General features: G+C 46.5%; 1 protein-coding gene across 5 annotated transcripts in view; it reads right to left on the bottom strand.

Moving 5' to 3' along the window:
• Positions 1-14,868, bottom strand: part of MECR (mitochondrial trans-2-enoyl-CoA reductase) — a 28,440-nt gene extending 13,572 nt beyond the window's left edge. Inside the window, exons 1-3 of one of the 5 annotated variants that reach the window (XM_065577003.1) lie at positions 14,660-14,868; positions 2,090-2,187; positions 1,644-1,775 (exon numbers count right to left, since the gene is read on the bottom strand). In XM_065577003.1, coding sequence (XP_065433075.1) covers positions 1,644-1,775; positions 2,090-2,187; positions 14,660-14,808 — 379 coding nt within the window. In that variant the 5' untranslated portion in view covers positions 14,809-14,868. Of the gene's footprint in view, positions 1-1,643; positions 1,776-2,089; positions 2,188-13,172; positions 13,310-13,356; positions 13,737-14,659 lie in introns of those variants that run through there. The other 4 variants (XM_008168910.4, XM_042857340.2, XM_065577004.1 and 1 more) reach the window with 4 other exon arrangements.
• Positions 14,869-15,207: the final 339 nt, after the last annotated feature.

Raw genomic sequence — 15,207 nt, 5'->3', positions numbered from 1 at the left:
CACATTACCGCCAGGTGTTTTAAGATCTGTTCAGAGTGTTAAAGTATGAGCTCATCAGGCAAAGCATATGGGTGTAAGCTGCAGAGGAAGGATGGTTTGTGGTTAGGACAGTACACTAGGAAGACCTGGGTTCAATTCCCAGCTCCACTATAAGCTTCCTATGAGACAAGGTGGGGGAGGAAATACTTTTATTGGACCAACTTCTGTTGGTGAGAGAGACCAGCTCTTGAGCTACACAGAGCTCTTCTTCAGGTCTGGGAAAGTTACCCAGAGGGTCGCAGCTGAATACAAGACCAAACAGATTATTTAGCATAAGTAATTCGCACGTACTCTAGGGGACCATTCAAGGTGAAGTGGCTTGTTAACACCCCTGTAGTCACAGGACAAAAAAAGGGGGTTAGTGGGCTACAGATTGTTGTAGTAAACCATAAACTCAGTGTCTTTATCAAAACAATGATTTTTAGCATCTAGTTATCTTCCTGTGTGACCTTGGACAAGGCACTGCAGTGGACAATGGAGCTGTACAGTCCCTCTGAAAACTCACTCTGTGCCTCAGTTTGTCCCGCTCTGAAGTGGGGATACTACTTCCCTACCTCATAGAGGTTTTGGAGGATGGATTACTTAAGCCTTGGCTACACTCACTGATTCACAGCACTGCCGCGGCAGCGCTGTGAAGCGCGAGTGTAGTTGCGCCGCCAGCGCTGCGAGAGAGCTCTCTCAGCGCTGCAAGTACTCCACCTCTCCGAGGGGAATAGCTTGCAGCGCTGCGAGCGAGCGTGCAGCGCTGCGGGCGCTGATTACACTGGCGCTTTACAGCGCTGCACTCGCTGCGCTCGGGGGGGTGTGTTTTTTCACACCCCTGAGCGCAGCAAGTGCAGCGCTGTGAATTGCCAGTGTAGCCAAGGCCTTAATGTTAAGGCCACATGAATACTCAGATTTCCAGGGATGGTTAGAACAACGGCCTGCTTCAGACTTTATTTTAAACGAATGAAGTTTTCAAACACACCTCTACCCCGATATAACGCAGTCCTCGGGAGTCAAAAAATCTTACCACGTTATAGGTGAAAGCGCGTTATATTGAACTTTCTTTGATCCGCCGGAGCGCGCAGCCTCCCCCGCGCCCCCGGAGCGCTGCTTTACCGCGTTATATCCGAATTTGTGTTATATCGGGTCGTGTTATATCAGGGTAGAGGTGTATACAAAGCATAATTTGGTTTCCTATAGGAATAGAAATGTTTTTGTGAATATCTATCACCAGTGAAAACAGGTGTGTCTGTTCGGGTTTAAACATCTGTGGGTAAGCAGTTACTTGTTGCAATCCTACCCAGAGCATATAGGCAATTGTCTAATGGTTAGAGCAGGGGAACGCAAACTGGAAATCCTGGGTTCTAGTCTCAGCTCTGCTCTGTGACTGATTCACCAGGCTAAGTCTTTATCTCACCATGCCTCACTTCTCCTCTGACTCTATCCGTAAAGAGAGAGACTTTTTTATCTCACTAACATTTGTGAAACGCTTTGAGATCTGTAGATGGGCAATGCCAGAGAAAGGCCGATGGACAGATGCTCGGCTGGAATGAACTGCCTTAGCGCCACAAAATCAACACAACTATGACTATTTATGAGGATTTCTGTAAAAACCTCACCAAGTTCTGCATGTGCTGGGATAACCCAATCCCCAGGCTTCAGAGAAGTCACATGACGGCCAACTTCCACCACTTGTCCAACACCTTCATTCCCTCCTACTGCAGGCAAGTCGGGGAGGAGGGGATAAGTTCCTGTAAGAGGAGGAGAAATAGCACAACATTTTGTAAAAAAAAAAAAAAAAAAAAGGAACCAACTGCAAACTGTTCTCTCAACTTCTGTTCTCGAAGGCCTGGTTCTACACCCCTGCAGCTCTGGAATCCAGCCCTAACTCCTGTATAAAAATTCCCTAGGGGACATCATTATGGTTTTGACAGTCTGTTTGTGTAATTACTCATCTGACAACATGTGGCTAATCAATAGGTATTCCACGCGCATTTCAGAAATGGAGGGAAAAAGAAGCTGTTTGTAAGTAAAAAGTCAATTCAACCAGAGAAACCGAGGTTACCTTGGATCATGTTGATGTCTGCTGGATTGATAGGGGCTGCCAGCATCTTCACGTGAACCCCAGAATGGCCTAGCTCAGCTCGCTCTAGATCCTTTAGTCTAAACAAAGAAATATACAAATGTTACTACCACTGAATTTTGTATAACAAGTGTTCTTGGCACCAAGTGTATCCTAGAACAAAGACCATCCCATCCCACCGCTCCATAGCTTGGACGGCATGTTAGGCTTATATTATGCAGCAAGGAGTCCCCAGTTATGCAGTACTGCCTTCTCCAAGCCTACAATGCTCCCCAGGCTAATCAGCACAGACTTGAATTCCTGATCCACCAATCCACCCCAATATCTGCTAGGTATCAGGGGGTAGCCGTGTTAGTCTGTATCCACAAAAACAACAAGGAGTCCGGTGGCACCTTAAAGACGAGCAGATTTATTTGGGCATAAGCCTTCGTGGGTAAAAAACCACTTACCCACAAAAGCTTATGCCCAAATAAATCTGTTAGTCTTTAAGATGCCACCGGACTCCTTGCTGTTAATATCTGCTAGTACAGCCAAGAACAAGCACATTGGTTTGTTTCTCCTTAGAATGAGCAGTGGCTGTGTTCATACCCCTCCGACATGACTGGAGTGGTTCAGACCTCTCAGAAATATTGTCAGGAAAGAGCCTGAAAAGTCATTTGCACTGGTGGGCATTTTTTTAAAAGGAAAGTTTAGGACTTTTCTGCATGGGGAAGAGGTTTTCAGTATAAACTAAGGTGTGAATTTAAAGCAATATAATTGTACTTGTATAACTTCCTGTGTGAACACTCACACTGGAATACGAGTGCGTTTTTGCAATTTAGATTATGTTGCTTGGAAAGGGCTTTAAGTTCATCCCCCAAAAAAGCCATTCTTGTACCGGAAAAAGTGTCCACATTGGGTGTGTGTGTTATACCGGTATAAATGAAAACTTTTCCGCTTAGACAAAGCCTTGGATTCTGCAGCCACATAACTGTACGGGGGGGGGGGGGGGGGCAGGGGGGGAGCTACTGGCTTTACAGAGTCACACAACATACAGAGGTATTGGCAAGGTGTGAAAAGATGCTTTCAGATGAGATGCAAGCCAAGTTAGATACACGCAGGAGAGCGACTCCAGACAGCGGGAGCTACAAAGGCAGCTCTTGCACCAATAGTAGTGAGATAATGGAAGGAGAGACAGAAGCCCAGTGCTAGATGACTGCAGATGGGTCAGCTGGAGCAGACCCATTAAAGGTTTTAAAAATTAGAGCATTTTTTTTAAACTACCTGTGAACTGAATCAAGCGTTAAGGGAGCTGAAGAGAGTCTGATGAGGAGTTTGCCCATGGGTTGCCAATTTTAAGAACTTTAGCTATGATCACGTCCTGTTCAAGGTGTGTCATTAGAAGCAATAAATTGAATTCTCTTCACAGCTTGTCCTGTGCTGGCAAAGTTTTCCCCCCCAATTTAAGCTGCATGGCTGATGTCTCGATAAATCTGAGTTTTCAATTAAACAGCAAGATGTACTTGTTAGAAGGCTTTTAGCACTTAGGAATTTGCAGCCTGTAATCATGCATTTTAAAGACACAACGCTGCACTAAGATTTTAAGGGGGCTGCGAGTGAAACAGTGGATTAAAGCAGTGCTTCTCAACCAGGGGTACGTGTACCCCGCAGGTACACCGAGGTCTTCCAGGGGGTACATCAACTCAGGAAGATATTTGCCTAGTTTTACAACAGGCTACATAAAAAGCACCAGTTAAGTCAGTACAAACTAAAATTTCATACAGACAATGACTTGTTTGTACTACTCTACATTGTATACACTGAAATGTAAGTACAATATTTATATACCAGTTGATTTATTTTATAATTATATGGTAAAAAATGAGAAAGGAAGCAATTGTTCAGTAATAGTGAGGCTGTGACACTTTTGTATTTTTATGTCTGATTTTGTAAGCAAGTCGTTTTTAAGTGAGTCATAACTTGGGGGGTATGCAAGAGAAATCAGTCTCCTGAAAGGGGTACAATAGTCTGGAAAAGTTCAGAGCCACAACATTAATGCATCTGTAGAGACCTGGGCTCATAGTCTGACTGGATCACAAATGAAACAAGAGTTTGCCTTCAAAGCCATTTGTCCACACTTGGTCAAATCCCCCCCTCCCTCTGGTGTAACCAGCTAGTTACACCAGGGATGACTGTGGCCCAATTCTGTCATGGACAGTTGGCTCCTCCAGAGCGGCCCAGGCCTAGAATGGATCTTGGTCAAAAAAGGGAGGGACCGGGATTCTCAAAGCAAACTCAAATCCTTGAGGCAGGATCCCCAGGAGATAAGTCCAACAGACTCATTCTTCTGACTTTGCTCCTCTCTCCCCTCTCCCGTGGCTCAAGCCTTGTTTGCGACCTGCAGGGTGAGCCGGCTCAAGGAGTCACCTGAAGATGGACATGCATTTTAAATCTTTCACAAGGTATCAGATACAACTGTTCAAAGGTTAGCAGGAGATTTAAATGTTCCCAAGGCAAGACTATTTAGCAGCTGCATAGCACTGTGCTCAACACAATAACAGTAACGAATACATTCTCACAGCACCCCGCTGAGGGAACTTATCCCCATTTTGCAGATGGGAAAATTGAGGCACAGATGTTAAGTGGCTTGTCCCAGGCCCTGGAGGGTAACTCCAGGATTAGAACACAGGAGCTCCTGGCATCCAGCACAATGCTAGTTTCGCCGAACCATGCTATCCCAAGTCAGAACTGCGCAAAGCCTGCTAAACTCAACTAAGGTCAACAGGAAGAGAGCTACCTAGGCAGAGTTAAGGGAGATATAGGGATGGCTAGGGCTGGAATTGCAGGTGGTTGTGGGTCAAGAATGAAGACAGCTGGTATGGGGAAACCATGCAGATCATTCAGTCCCCAAGGCAATTATCCGCACAGTGTCACAAGGACTAAGTTAATTCACAAATTAAAACATTTACTGAAGGGATACAATTCTGCAACACTCAACAGCCGCCGCAGGTAGAGCTTTGAATTTCCTAGATTTTGTGGGTTCAGTCAGACCCCCTAAAATTTTGTCTACAGAGGAGAAATGGTGGCAAATTTGTGTAGACAAGGTAGCTTTAGTGTTAATATTAACAGATTCTTTGTATGTTTAGCGTCTATACAAAGAGAGCACAGGCAGCTGCTGGTGCGAATGCAGACCAGAATTACTGGAATTAGGTTTGACATGATGCTATTTCAACAGAATTGTTAAGGCTCTTCCACTGAAACTATAATGACTCCATTCAAAGCCGTAAGATCCCAGCGATTTAAATCAACAGATCATGGACACAATGGCTCATTTACAGCTATTACTGTCAATGGGAATGTATGCACGCACAATAAGAACATATATCAAAGTCGGTCTGGATAAAGGTAGCGGGAGTCCTGCACAGCATCTGTGCCACACTCAGAGTGGTTTTATTGCTTGGCTCTGCTGGGAATTACATATCTGTTTGGCGTTAATTGGTACACTGTATCTATCACCCTTGTGGGATGCTGTGCATGGCTGTTATGTGCACAATACAGTTTCCACATAGTTTATTTTACCTGCCTTGCTAAATGGCGAATGTTTCAGTGTGTGTCTTTTTCTCCTCATTGCGGCTTCAGTTCTACTCCTTTCCTTCATTTTACGGAGATGGTGAAACAAAAGTCTTTAAAAAAGGGGCCCTTATTGTACCTCTATCCCAGCTTTCCTTGCGCAAAACTCCCACTGAAGTCAATGGAAGTCCTGAGAGTGCAAAGAATTCAGGATCAGATGTGACACTTACACAGGGACACGTACTTTAGCTGGGACACTGGAGGAGGGGTGACGGCAAAGAGCAGCAGTTTACTTTTATGTGGCTGTTTTGTAACGGTTTATGCTAAAGGTAACCTTTTCTAAACAGGAAAAATTGAGTTTTTGAAAAGACGTTTGCTGCATACGCACCCTGGCTGCTTTTTAAAGTGGAATATTTTGACTATTTAATTTCTTTGAAGTTTCCTTGGGCTCTGACCCACATTATAGATTAAAGGTCTGCATAAAAGTCAAAGGCCATTATATTAAGGTCCAATATGCTATGTAAGAGAAAATAGGACAGCTACAAAAGTAGGTGGGACATGATGCACATCCTTCCAGTTTGTTAGATAAGCTGGAAACATCCACCATAGCACCTTCCTTCTGAGGATTTCAAAGCACCATTAATATTAAGCTTCACAACATCCCTGGAAGATAGACAACTATATCCCATTTTCAAGTGGGAAAGCTCTTAAAGGTTAAGTGTTTTGCCAGAGTTTCCATAACAAGGCTATGGAAGATAATGGAAAAGATCACAATTGATTCAATCATATGATTTAACCTCAAATCACATTTCCTCTTAAATCAGTGACTGGCATCTCAAAATAAACCTTCTACGCCACAGCTAGAATCACGTCTAACCAGATTCGGACACGTTTATAACTGCCTGGCACACCTGTGTGCTAAACCAGGTTGGCATGTCCACAGTTAAGCTGCACATGCTTATTTGCATCACTGGGTTTGAGGAAAGCTGGGAAATCAGAATCTAGAAATCAGCTGCCGGTGCCAGAAGCAGAGGATTGTGGGTGTTGCCCATCCCACAATACAGTGCAGTCATTTTGGGATGTAGACAGGCTAGCTCAACTTATTACAGACGGGTCCTAGATATACCGGGAATCCCATTAGAAGCCAGTAGAGAAGTAATCCTATGTGAGCCCTTAATCTAAAATTCAGTCTGGAACAAGATTTTACAATTAATTTATAACTCCCTTGAAAAAACGGGTTTGTAATGGAAATCCTGTCAGATGATAATGACAGCAGTACTAGCAGAGCACTGCTATAGTCACCCAACTTTGGCATTATTATAACATCTAGCTGAATAATGGTCACTAGCCTTAACTAATCAGGAAACGGTGTAAGAAATCCATTGCTTAATCTAGGAGATGTTGGTCACATATTTTACTGATAACATCGCACTTGCTTTGGTTTCAGGAGGAAGTTGCATACGGTAGTGGCACTGGCCCTTTCAGGAAGCAGGACAGGATTCTGAGAAATGGAGAACCAGATCATCATTAGGCAAGATTTATTCTTATGCAAGAAACAGGGAAAGAGCTTTAGTACGTTCGTTAGTAACTTCTTTCCTCTCTTTGTCTCAGTGTACGTTTATCCAGTGGGTGTGAAACACGTTCTAGCTCAAATCCCTTACCAGCCACACAGAAAGCACTTGGATACGTACCTATATGTCCCCAGAACACACACTTGGTGGGTTATCTAGGGATATCGGTACAAGCGCACAAATCTAGGATGTTTTCTCCAACACCACTTAGAAGGAACAAATTATGAGTCCCGCTCCTTACTCGGGCCAGGCTCAAGTAAAGAGCACAAGGATCACAGCTTCAAGGCATTTAGAGCATGCTAGACACCTGCAACTGCCATGGACTTCACTGAGAGCTGAAGCCACTCAGCAAACCCCCAGACCAAGAAGAATGTGAAGCACTTTCATACATTTAAGCAGATTTAAAAAAAAAAAAAAGTCAATCCCCAAACTCTAAGATACCCGAGAAAAGTGCCCTTTCTTTGTAAAATGTGACTAAATGATGAGGACTTGCTTTCAGTCTAAAGATTTCTTCCCTTCCAAAGGCCACATTTTCGTAGATTTTACCATACATCCAAGTTTAACCCTCTCTCCTCAAAACAAACTCTAGCTTGCAGTTTTCGAAGCCAAAGCCTGTATTACAAATAAGCAATAAGTTCTCACTTCAAATAATTTATTTATTTCACTACGGTCCAAGGAGTTTTGGTTAAACCACACAGCAGCTGGTTTAACATCTTCTTTTTCAGTCTAGCTGAAAGTTATCCTGGCTTGAAGTTTCTTATAAATGAAAGTTCGATTATCCTCCTTTTCCTTCTGGGGGAAGGGGGTTCGGAAGCCTCACACCTACTGGTGTTGTATCTGACAAGGCAGACTGAGTGTCAGATCTACTCAACACAAACAGTTCCTGTCTAGGTACTGGAAAGATTTTAATAGTCAGCTAGTCTTAGATGGAACCAAAAGAAAAAAAAAAAACTTTTAAGCTAAAAAACATGATTTAGGGTCTGTCAATGGGAGATTCAGCCTCCCATGGCAGATCAGACGCAGCACTCGGGGGCCAGAACTGCTCCGATACTCTACTTGCACAAAGAGAGGATGCGATCAGCAACGTTTTGATAGACATGGTTGCTGTTTTCATGTTTAAAGTGTTCAACGTTCCCCCTTCAACACAAAGAATAGAGAGCGTCTTAAGGAAGCCAATTAAAATCTTGATGCTCAAGAGCCTAATGCCAACATTTAAAGCCCCAGTAGGGTTAAAAAGTATAAGCGTGGTCTACACTACAAAGTTTTGACGGCAAAGCTATGTCAGCTTGGAACATGGAAAGAAAAGATCCCCTCCTCCCCCAAACCAACCGAGTGATGCTGGCAAAAGCCCGTGTGTATATGCAGTTATCCTAGCAAAGGAGCCCTTGTGCTGTCATAGCTTGTTTGCGGAGGAGATTTAACTGTGCTGGCCAGGGAACTCCTTTAGCGGCAAGAGAACTCCCTGAGTCAGCGTAAGCTGCATCTCCACTTCGTCAGCACAGCTACGCCAGCCAAAGCACTTGTAGTGTAGACAAGCCCTTACACCAACTGCGCCACTGCATTCATGCCATGTGCTCACAGCACCAGTCATTTTGGAGGTGGGGGGTGATGTCTAAGCACCCCCTTTCTCCCAGTATTTTCCATTGCTGTCGGGAGTCTGGGACCTTCAGCAGACGCTACTGGAGAAGACATTGCTGGGAACCAGGGGGCAGCGTGTGGGGTGGGGGGGGAAGAGTCATAAAGATCATATAAAGACCTTGCAAAGATATGTTTCTTAAACCGCTTCCCTCTCCCATTTGAAGTGGAGACAGGAGCACTCATTAAGATGTATGCGTCAGTCATAAACTGAAGCAAACATGCATACCATCCAGCGGGACAGACTGAGTGGTATTGTCACACTAGGTGAGGAGCAGTAAGATTAATATACCGGTTATAACTGCTCTCTACTGGATGGAATACGTTGGACCTGCTTCAGTGTCTCAGGTCCCCCTACTGACTATTGGCACCATTCATTGGCTAACTGGTCTATGTGTAGTCATACGACAACTGGTGTGTATGTGTACCGCCATGGATTGTTCTGAAGTACAGCTGGGACACCGAGTCTGCTCTCTCTTTCACTGGGGCAAGTGCTCACTTTGTAGACCGGAGACATAGTAATGCTGATTCCTTCACATTGCCCACATCTTGAATTCCCCAGAGAAATATCGAGAAAAAACAAAGTAATAATTTAAAAAGCTGTACGGTTGCCAGTATGCACATGCTGTTCAAAATCACCAATAATAAAACCTAACTAAAACCAGCAAAAATACCAACATATTCAAATGGAGTTATAACTCTTGCTAGAGACCAAAATATTACATTAAAAAGTGGTGCCAAGTATCAGGGGGTAGCCATATTATTCTATATCCACAAAAACAACGAGGAGTCTGGTGGCACCTTAAAGACTAACTGATTTATTCAGGGATTCGCTTTCTTGGGTAAAAAAAACCTCACTTCTTCAGATGCATCCTAGTTTCCATTTTTTATATGACTCCTAAAAAATAAAAAGGAGTCATATAAAAAATGGAAACTAGGACAGATTACAAAGGATGAATATAGGCAAACAACACAGGAATGCAGGGGCAAGATTAGAAAGGCAAAGGCACAAAATGAGCTCAAACTAGCTACAGGAATAAAGGGAAACAAGACGACTTTTTATCAATACATTAGAAGCAAGAGGAAGACCAAAGACAGGGTAGGCCCACTGCTTAGTGAAGAGGGAGAAACAGTAACAGGAAACCTGGAAATGGCAGAGATACTTAATGACTTCTTTGTTTCGGTCTTCACCAAGAAGTCTGAAGGAAGGCCTAACATAGTAAATGCTAATGGGAAGGGGGTAGGTTTAGCAGATAAAATAAAAAAAGAACAAGTTAAAAATCACTTAGAAAAGTTAGATGCCTGCAAGTCACCAGGGCCTGATGGAATGCATCCTAGAATACTCAAGGAGCTAATAGAAGAGGTATCTGAGCCTCTAGCTATTATCTTTGGAAAATCATGGGAGACGGGAGAGATTCCAGAAGACTGGAAAAGGGCAAATATAGTGCCCATCTATAAAAAGGGAAATAAAAACAACCCAGGAAACTACAGACCAGTTAGTTTAACTTCTGTGCCAGGGAAGATAATGGAGCAAGTAATTAAGGAAATCATCTGCAAACACTTGGAAGGTGGTAAGGTGATAGGGAACAGCCAGCATGGATTTGTAAAGAACAAATCATGTCAAACCAATCTGATAGCTTTCTTCGATAGGATAACGAGTCTTGTGGATAAGGGAGAAGCTGTGGATGTGGTATACCTAGACTTTAGTAAGGCATTTGATACAGTCTTGCATGATATTTTTATCGATAAACTAGGCAAATACAATTTAGATGGGGCTACTATAAGGTGGGTGCATAACTGGCTGGATAACCATACTCAGAGAGTTGTTATTAATGGTTCCCAATCCTGCTGGAAAGGCATAACAAGTGGGGTTCCGCAGGGGTCTGTTTTAGGACCGGCTCTGCACAATATCTTTATTAACGACTTAGATATTGGCATAGAAAGTTCGCTTATTAAGTTTGCGGATGATACCAAACTGGGAGGGATTGCAACTGCTTTGGAGGACAGAGTCATAATTCAAAATGATCTGGACAAATTGGAGAAATGGTCTGAGGTAAACAGGATGAAGTTTAACAAAGACAAATGCAAAGTGCTCCACTTAGGAAGAAAAAAATCAGTTTCACACATACAGAATGGGAAGAGACTGTCTAGGAAGGAGTATGGCAGAAAGGGATCTAGGGGTTATAGAGGACCACAAGCTAAATATGAGTCAACAGTGTGATGCTGTTGCAAAAAAAGCAAACATGATTCTGGGATGTATTAACAGGCGTGTTGTGAGCAAGACACGAGAAGTCATTCTTCCGCTCTACTCTGCTCTGGTTAGGCCTCAGCTGGAGTATTGTGTACAGTTCTGGGCACTGCATTTCAAGAAAGATGTGGAGAAATTGGAAAGGGTCCAGAGAAGAGCAACAAGAATGATTAAAGGTCTTGAGAACATGACCTATGAAGGAAGGCTGAAGGAATTGGGTTTGTTTAGTTTGGAAAAGAGAAGACTGAGAGGGGACATGATAGCAGTTTTCAGGTATCTAAAAGGGTGTCATAAGGAGGAGGGAGAAAACTTGTTCACCTTAGCCTCTAAGGATAGAACAAGAAGCAATGGGCTTAAACTGCAGCAAGGGAGGTCTAGGTTGGACATTAGGAAAAAGTTCCTAACTGTCAGGGTGGTTAAACACTGGAATAAATTGCCTAGGGAGGTTGTGGAATCTCCATCTCTGGAGATATTTAAGAGTAGGTTAGATAAATGTCTATCAGGGATGGTCTAGACAGTATTTGGTCCTGCCATGCGGGCAGGGGACTGGACTCGATGACCTCTCGAGGTCCCTTCCAGTCCTAGAATCTATGAATCCCATGAAAGCTTATGCCCAAATAAATCTGTTAGTCTTTAAGGTACCACTGGACTCCTCGTTGTTTTTATTAAAAAGTGGGACTCTCTGAGGGCTGAATAAACTCCCAGAGAAAATCAATTATATGATTTGGCAGTTGGCTTATACTACAAGTACGTTTTTAGTTTATATTTCCAACTGACTCAGTAATATATTACTAGCCTCACTCAGCTAAAGATATGACAAGAATCAATACCCAATCCATAGCTTCAGCTACACAGCATCCAACTCCACCAAATGCTTAACTGTGGGAAATAAAGATTCCCCAGCCAAGTGTGAAAGGTCTAGGAGTTTTTAAAATGAATCAGATGAGCCACCAGTGCCTAGTGAGACTTACACAGATATTGACCATGCAACGATTGTGCAAACTTTAGACATACAGTCATCTTGCAAAATTACATCCGTCTAAAAATGTTGCATTAACAAACACCACCTGAAATCATGGCAATGGAAAGTTAGCAAAGATTTCTCTCTTTTTCATAGAATCATAGAATCTCAGGGTTGGAAGGGACCTCAGGAGGTCATCTAGTCCAACCCCCTGCTCAAAGCAGGACCAATTCCCAACTAAATCATCCCAGCCAGGGCTTTGTCAAGCCTGACCTTAAACACCTCTAAGGAAGGAGATTCCACCACCTCCCTAGGTAACCCATTCCAGTGCTTCACCACCCTCCTAGTGAAATAGTGTTTCCTAATATCCAACCTAAACCTCCCCCACTGCAACTTGAGACCATTGCTCCTTGTTCTGTCATCAGGTACCACTGAGAACAGTCTAGATCTTTTCCCCCCCAGTTGGTTTACTTTAGGCATTTGGCAGCACTTTGTGTAAGGTCTGTTTCATTCGTATAGCCCAGTGGTTTTCAATCTGTGTTCCGCAGACCCCTGGGGGTCCACACACTATGTCTAAGGGGTCTGCAAAAGATTGTTACTACCATAGAACCGTGGTTTTCAACCGGTGGTCTGCGGACCCCTGGGGGTTTGCAGACTATGGCTAAGATTTCCAAAGGGGTCTGCATAGAATCATAGAATATTAGGGTTGGAAGAGACCTCATGAGGTCATCTAGTCCAACCCCCTACTCAAAGCAGGACCAACCACATCCCAGCCAGGGCTTTGTCAAGCCGGGCCATTTGAGATTTTTTAGGAGTCTGCAAATTTAAAAAAGGTTGAAAACCACTGGTATAGCCAGTCTATTTCACTGTTGCTGACCCTTACAAACATAATCAGGGGAGCAAAAAATCCCCATTTTACATTTCTTTAAAGAAACTTATAAAAAAGTTTCAGGAAAACTATATAAAGGGTACTCTATCAGAATCTGTAATTTTTTCAGTTTGGACCTGACAGCATGTCTTTACTTAACCCTGACAGTATTGGAGGTGGTAACACACGTATATTAGAGAAAATACAGTAATAGTGTGAGTGATCAAGGTCACCTGGCTACAGAAGTCAAGAGTTTCAACTTCGTCCTCTAGCCAGTGCACTCAGCATCTCCCAGATTTCCAGAGGGGAACCATGCCAAATGTCAGCCACAAGAGCAGCAGGCCAGATCCCAGTCTCAGTTACACTGGATTCATCCTGGAGGAATCAGTGAAGTCACTGGGGTTACCCCACACTCACCGCAGCATAAGTGAGATGGGTCTCTGGTCTGACTTGCCTACACAGGCTCCACAGTACCCCGGGCCAACCCACATCTCGTTTGGATCAGGGGACGGGATGCTGGGACTTGAGGAGCTAGCATGTGCACATCCTGGAAACGTCATGTTCCAGAAGAGACTTGGCACAAAGCATTTGCAGTGGCCCTGGCACCATCACACCCCAGCTGGGAGTGCAACGGGGCAGCCATGGCATTAATCAGCAGGTCTCCTACTGCACCTTCTTCTGCCAGAGCAATGGGGGCCGTGCAGCAGGGCAGGGGTGCTCAGGAGGAAGGGTCCTCATTGAGCCCCCCCTGCCCCATTCTACAGGGGAAACGCAGGAGACCAGCCCACAACGCCAAACCAGCAGTTCTGCTAAATATCCCCCCATCCCAGGATCCCCCTCTACCCACCCGCCTGCCTCCCCACACACTTCCTCCAGCCTTGCTCTACCCCTGCCCCCAGTGTGCCCCCACCTGCCTCCTCCAGCCCTGCCTGGGAGCCCCCTCTACCCCCTGCCCCCCCAGCATGTCCCCCACCTATTTCTTCCAGCCCTACCCCACAACTCAGGATCCACCTCTACCCACCCGCCTACCCCCCCACACCTCCTCCAGCCCTGCTCTACCCCCACCCTCAGCCTCCCTCCTCCAGCCTGAGAGCCCCCTCTAAACCCTGCCTACCCCCCACCTCCAGCCCTGCCCTCCAACCCGCGATCCCCCTCTACCCACCCGCCTGCCCCCCCCACACCTCCTCCAGCCCTGCTCTACCCCCACCTACCTCCTCCCGCCCTGCCCCCAACCCGCGATCCCCCTCTACCCACCCGCCTGCCCCCCCACACCTCCTCCAGCCCTGTTCTACCCCTGTCCCCCAACCTGCCCCCCAGCCTGAGAGCCCCCTCTAAACCCTGCCTACCCCCCACCTCCAGCCCTGCCCTCCAACCCGCGATCCCCCTCTACCCACCCGCCTGCCCCCACACACCTCCTCCAGCCCTGCTCTACCCCTGTCCCCCAACCTGCCCCCCAGCCTGAGAGCCCCCTCTAAACCCTGCCTACCCCCCACCTCCAGCCCTGCCCTCCAACCCGCGATCCCCCTCTACCCACCCGCCTGCCCCCCCACACCTCCTCCAGCCCTGCTCTACCCCCACCTACCTCCTCCCGTCCTGCCCCCAACCCGCGATCCCCCTCTACCCACCCGCCTGCCCCCCCACACCTCCTCCAGCCCTGCTCTACCCCTGCCCCCCAACCTGCAACCCCCAGTGTGCCCCCAGCCTGAGAGCCCCCCCTTACTGTAGAACCCGGGCCGGCTCCCCGTGCTGCTCATAGACCAGCGCCTGGGAGCGGGCCGGGGCCGCCGCCACAGCTGCCCGGGGGCGCAGGAAGGTGCCCAGGAGGGGCCGGGCCCCGCGGACCAACCCCAGCCCCTTCGCCAGCCGCATCCTGCAGCCGGCAGCCGCCACTGCCAGGCGGCCACTGCAATGCGCGTCACTGCCGGGAGCCCCGCCCCTCGCCCCAGATAGCCCCGCCCACTGCCCGGGAGACTCCGCCCCTCGCCCCGGCTAGCCCCGCCCACTACCCGGGAGACACCCCCCCCCCCCGCTCATCGCTCCAGATAGCCACACCCTCTGCCCGGGAGACTCCGCCCCTCACCCCAGATAGCCACACCCACTGCCCGGGAGCCCCGCCCCTCGCCCCAGATAGCCACACCCACTGCCCGGGAGCGCTCGCCCCTCGCTCAGGTTAGCCCCACCCACCCCTCTATTTAAAGTCACTGAGTGATTGGCTGTTTGGTGCTGTCAGGGCCCCGCCCTTCTCAAGGGGACTGGAAATGGGGGCTT

The sequence above is a fragment of the Chrysemys picta genome, chromosome 23 (assembly GCF_011386835.1).
Source record: "Chrysemys picta bellii isolate R12L10 chromosome 23, ASM1138683v2, whole genome shotgun sequence".
Lineage (NCBI taxonomy): Eukaryota > Metazoa > Chordata > Testudines > Emydidae > Chrysemys > Chrysemys picta.
Note: the sequence above shows the minus strand (reverse complement) of the source record. Positions and strands in the feature narration are given on the sequence as shown.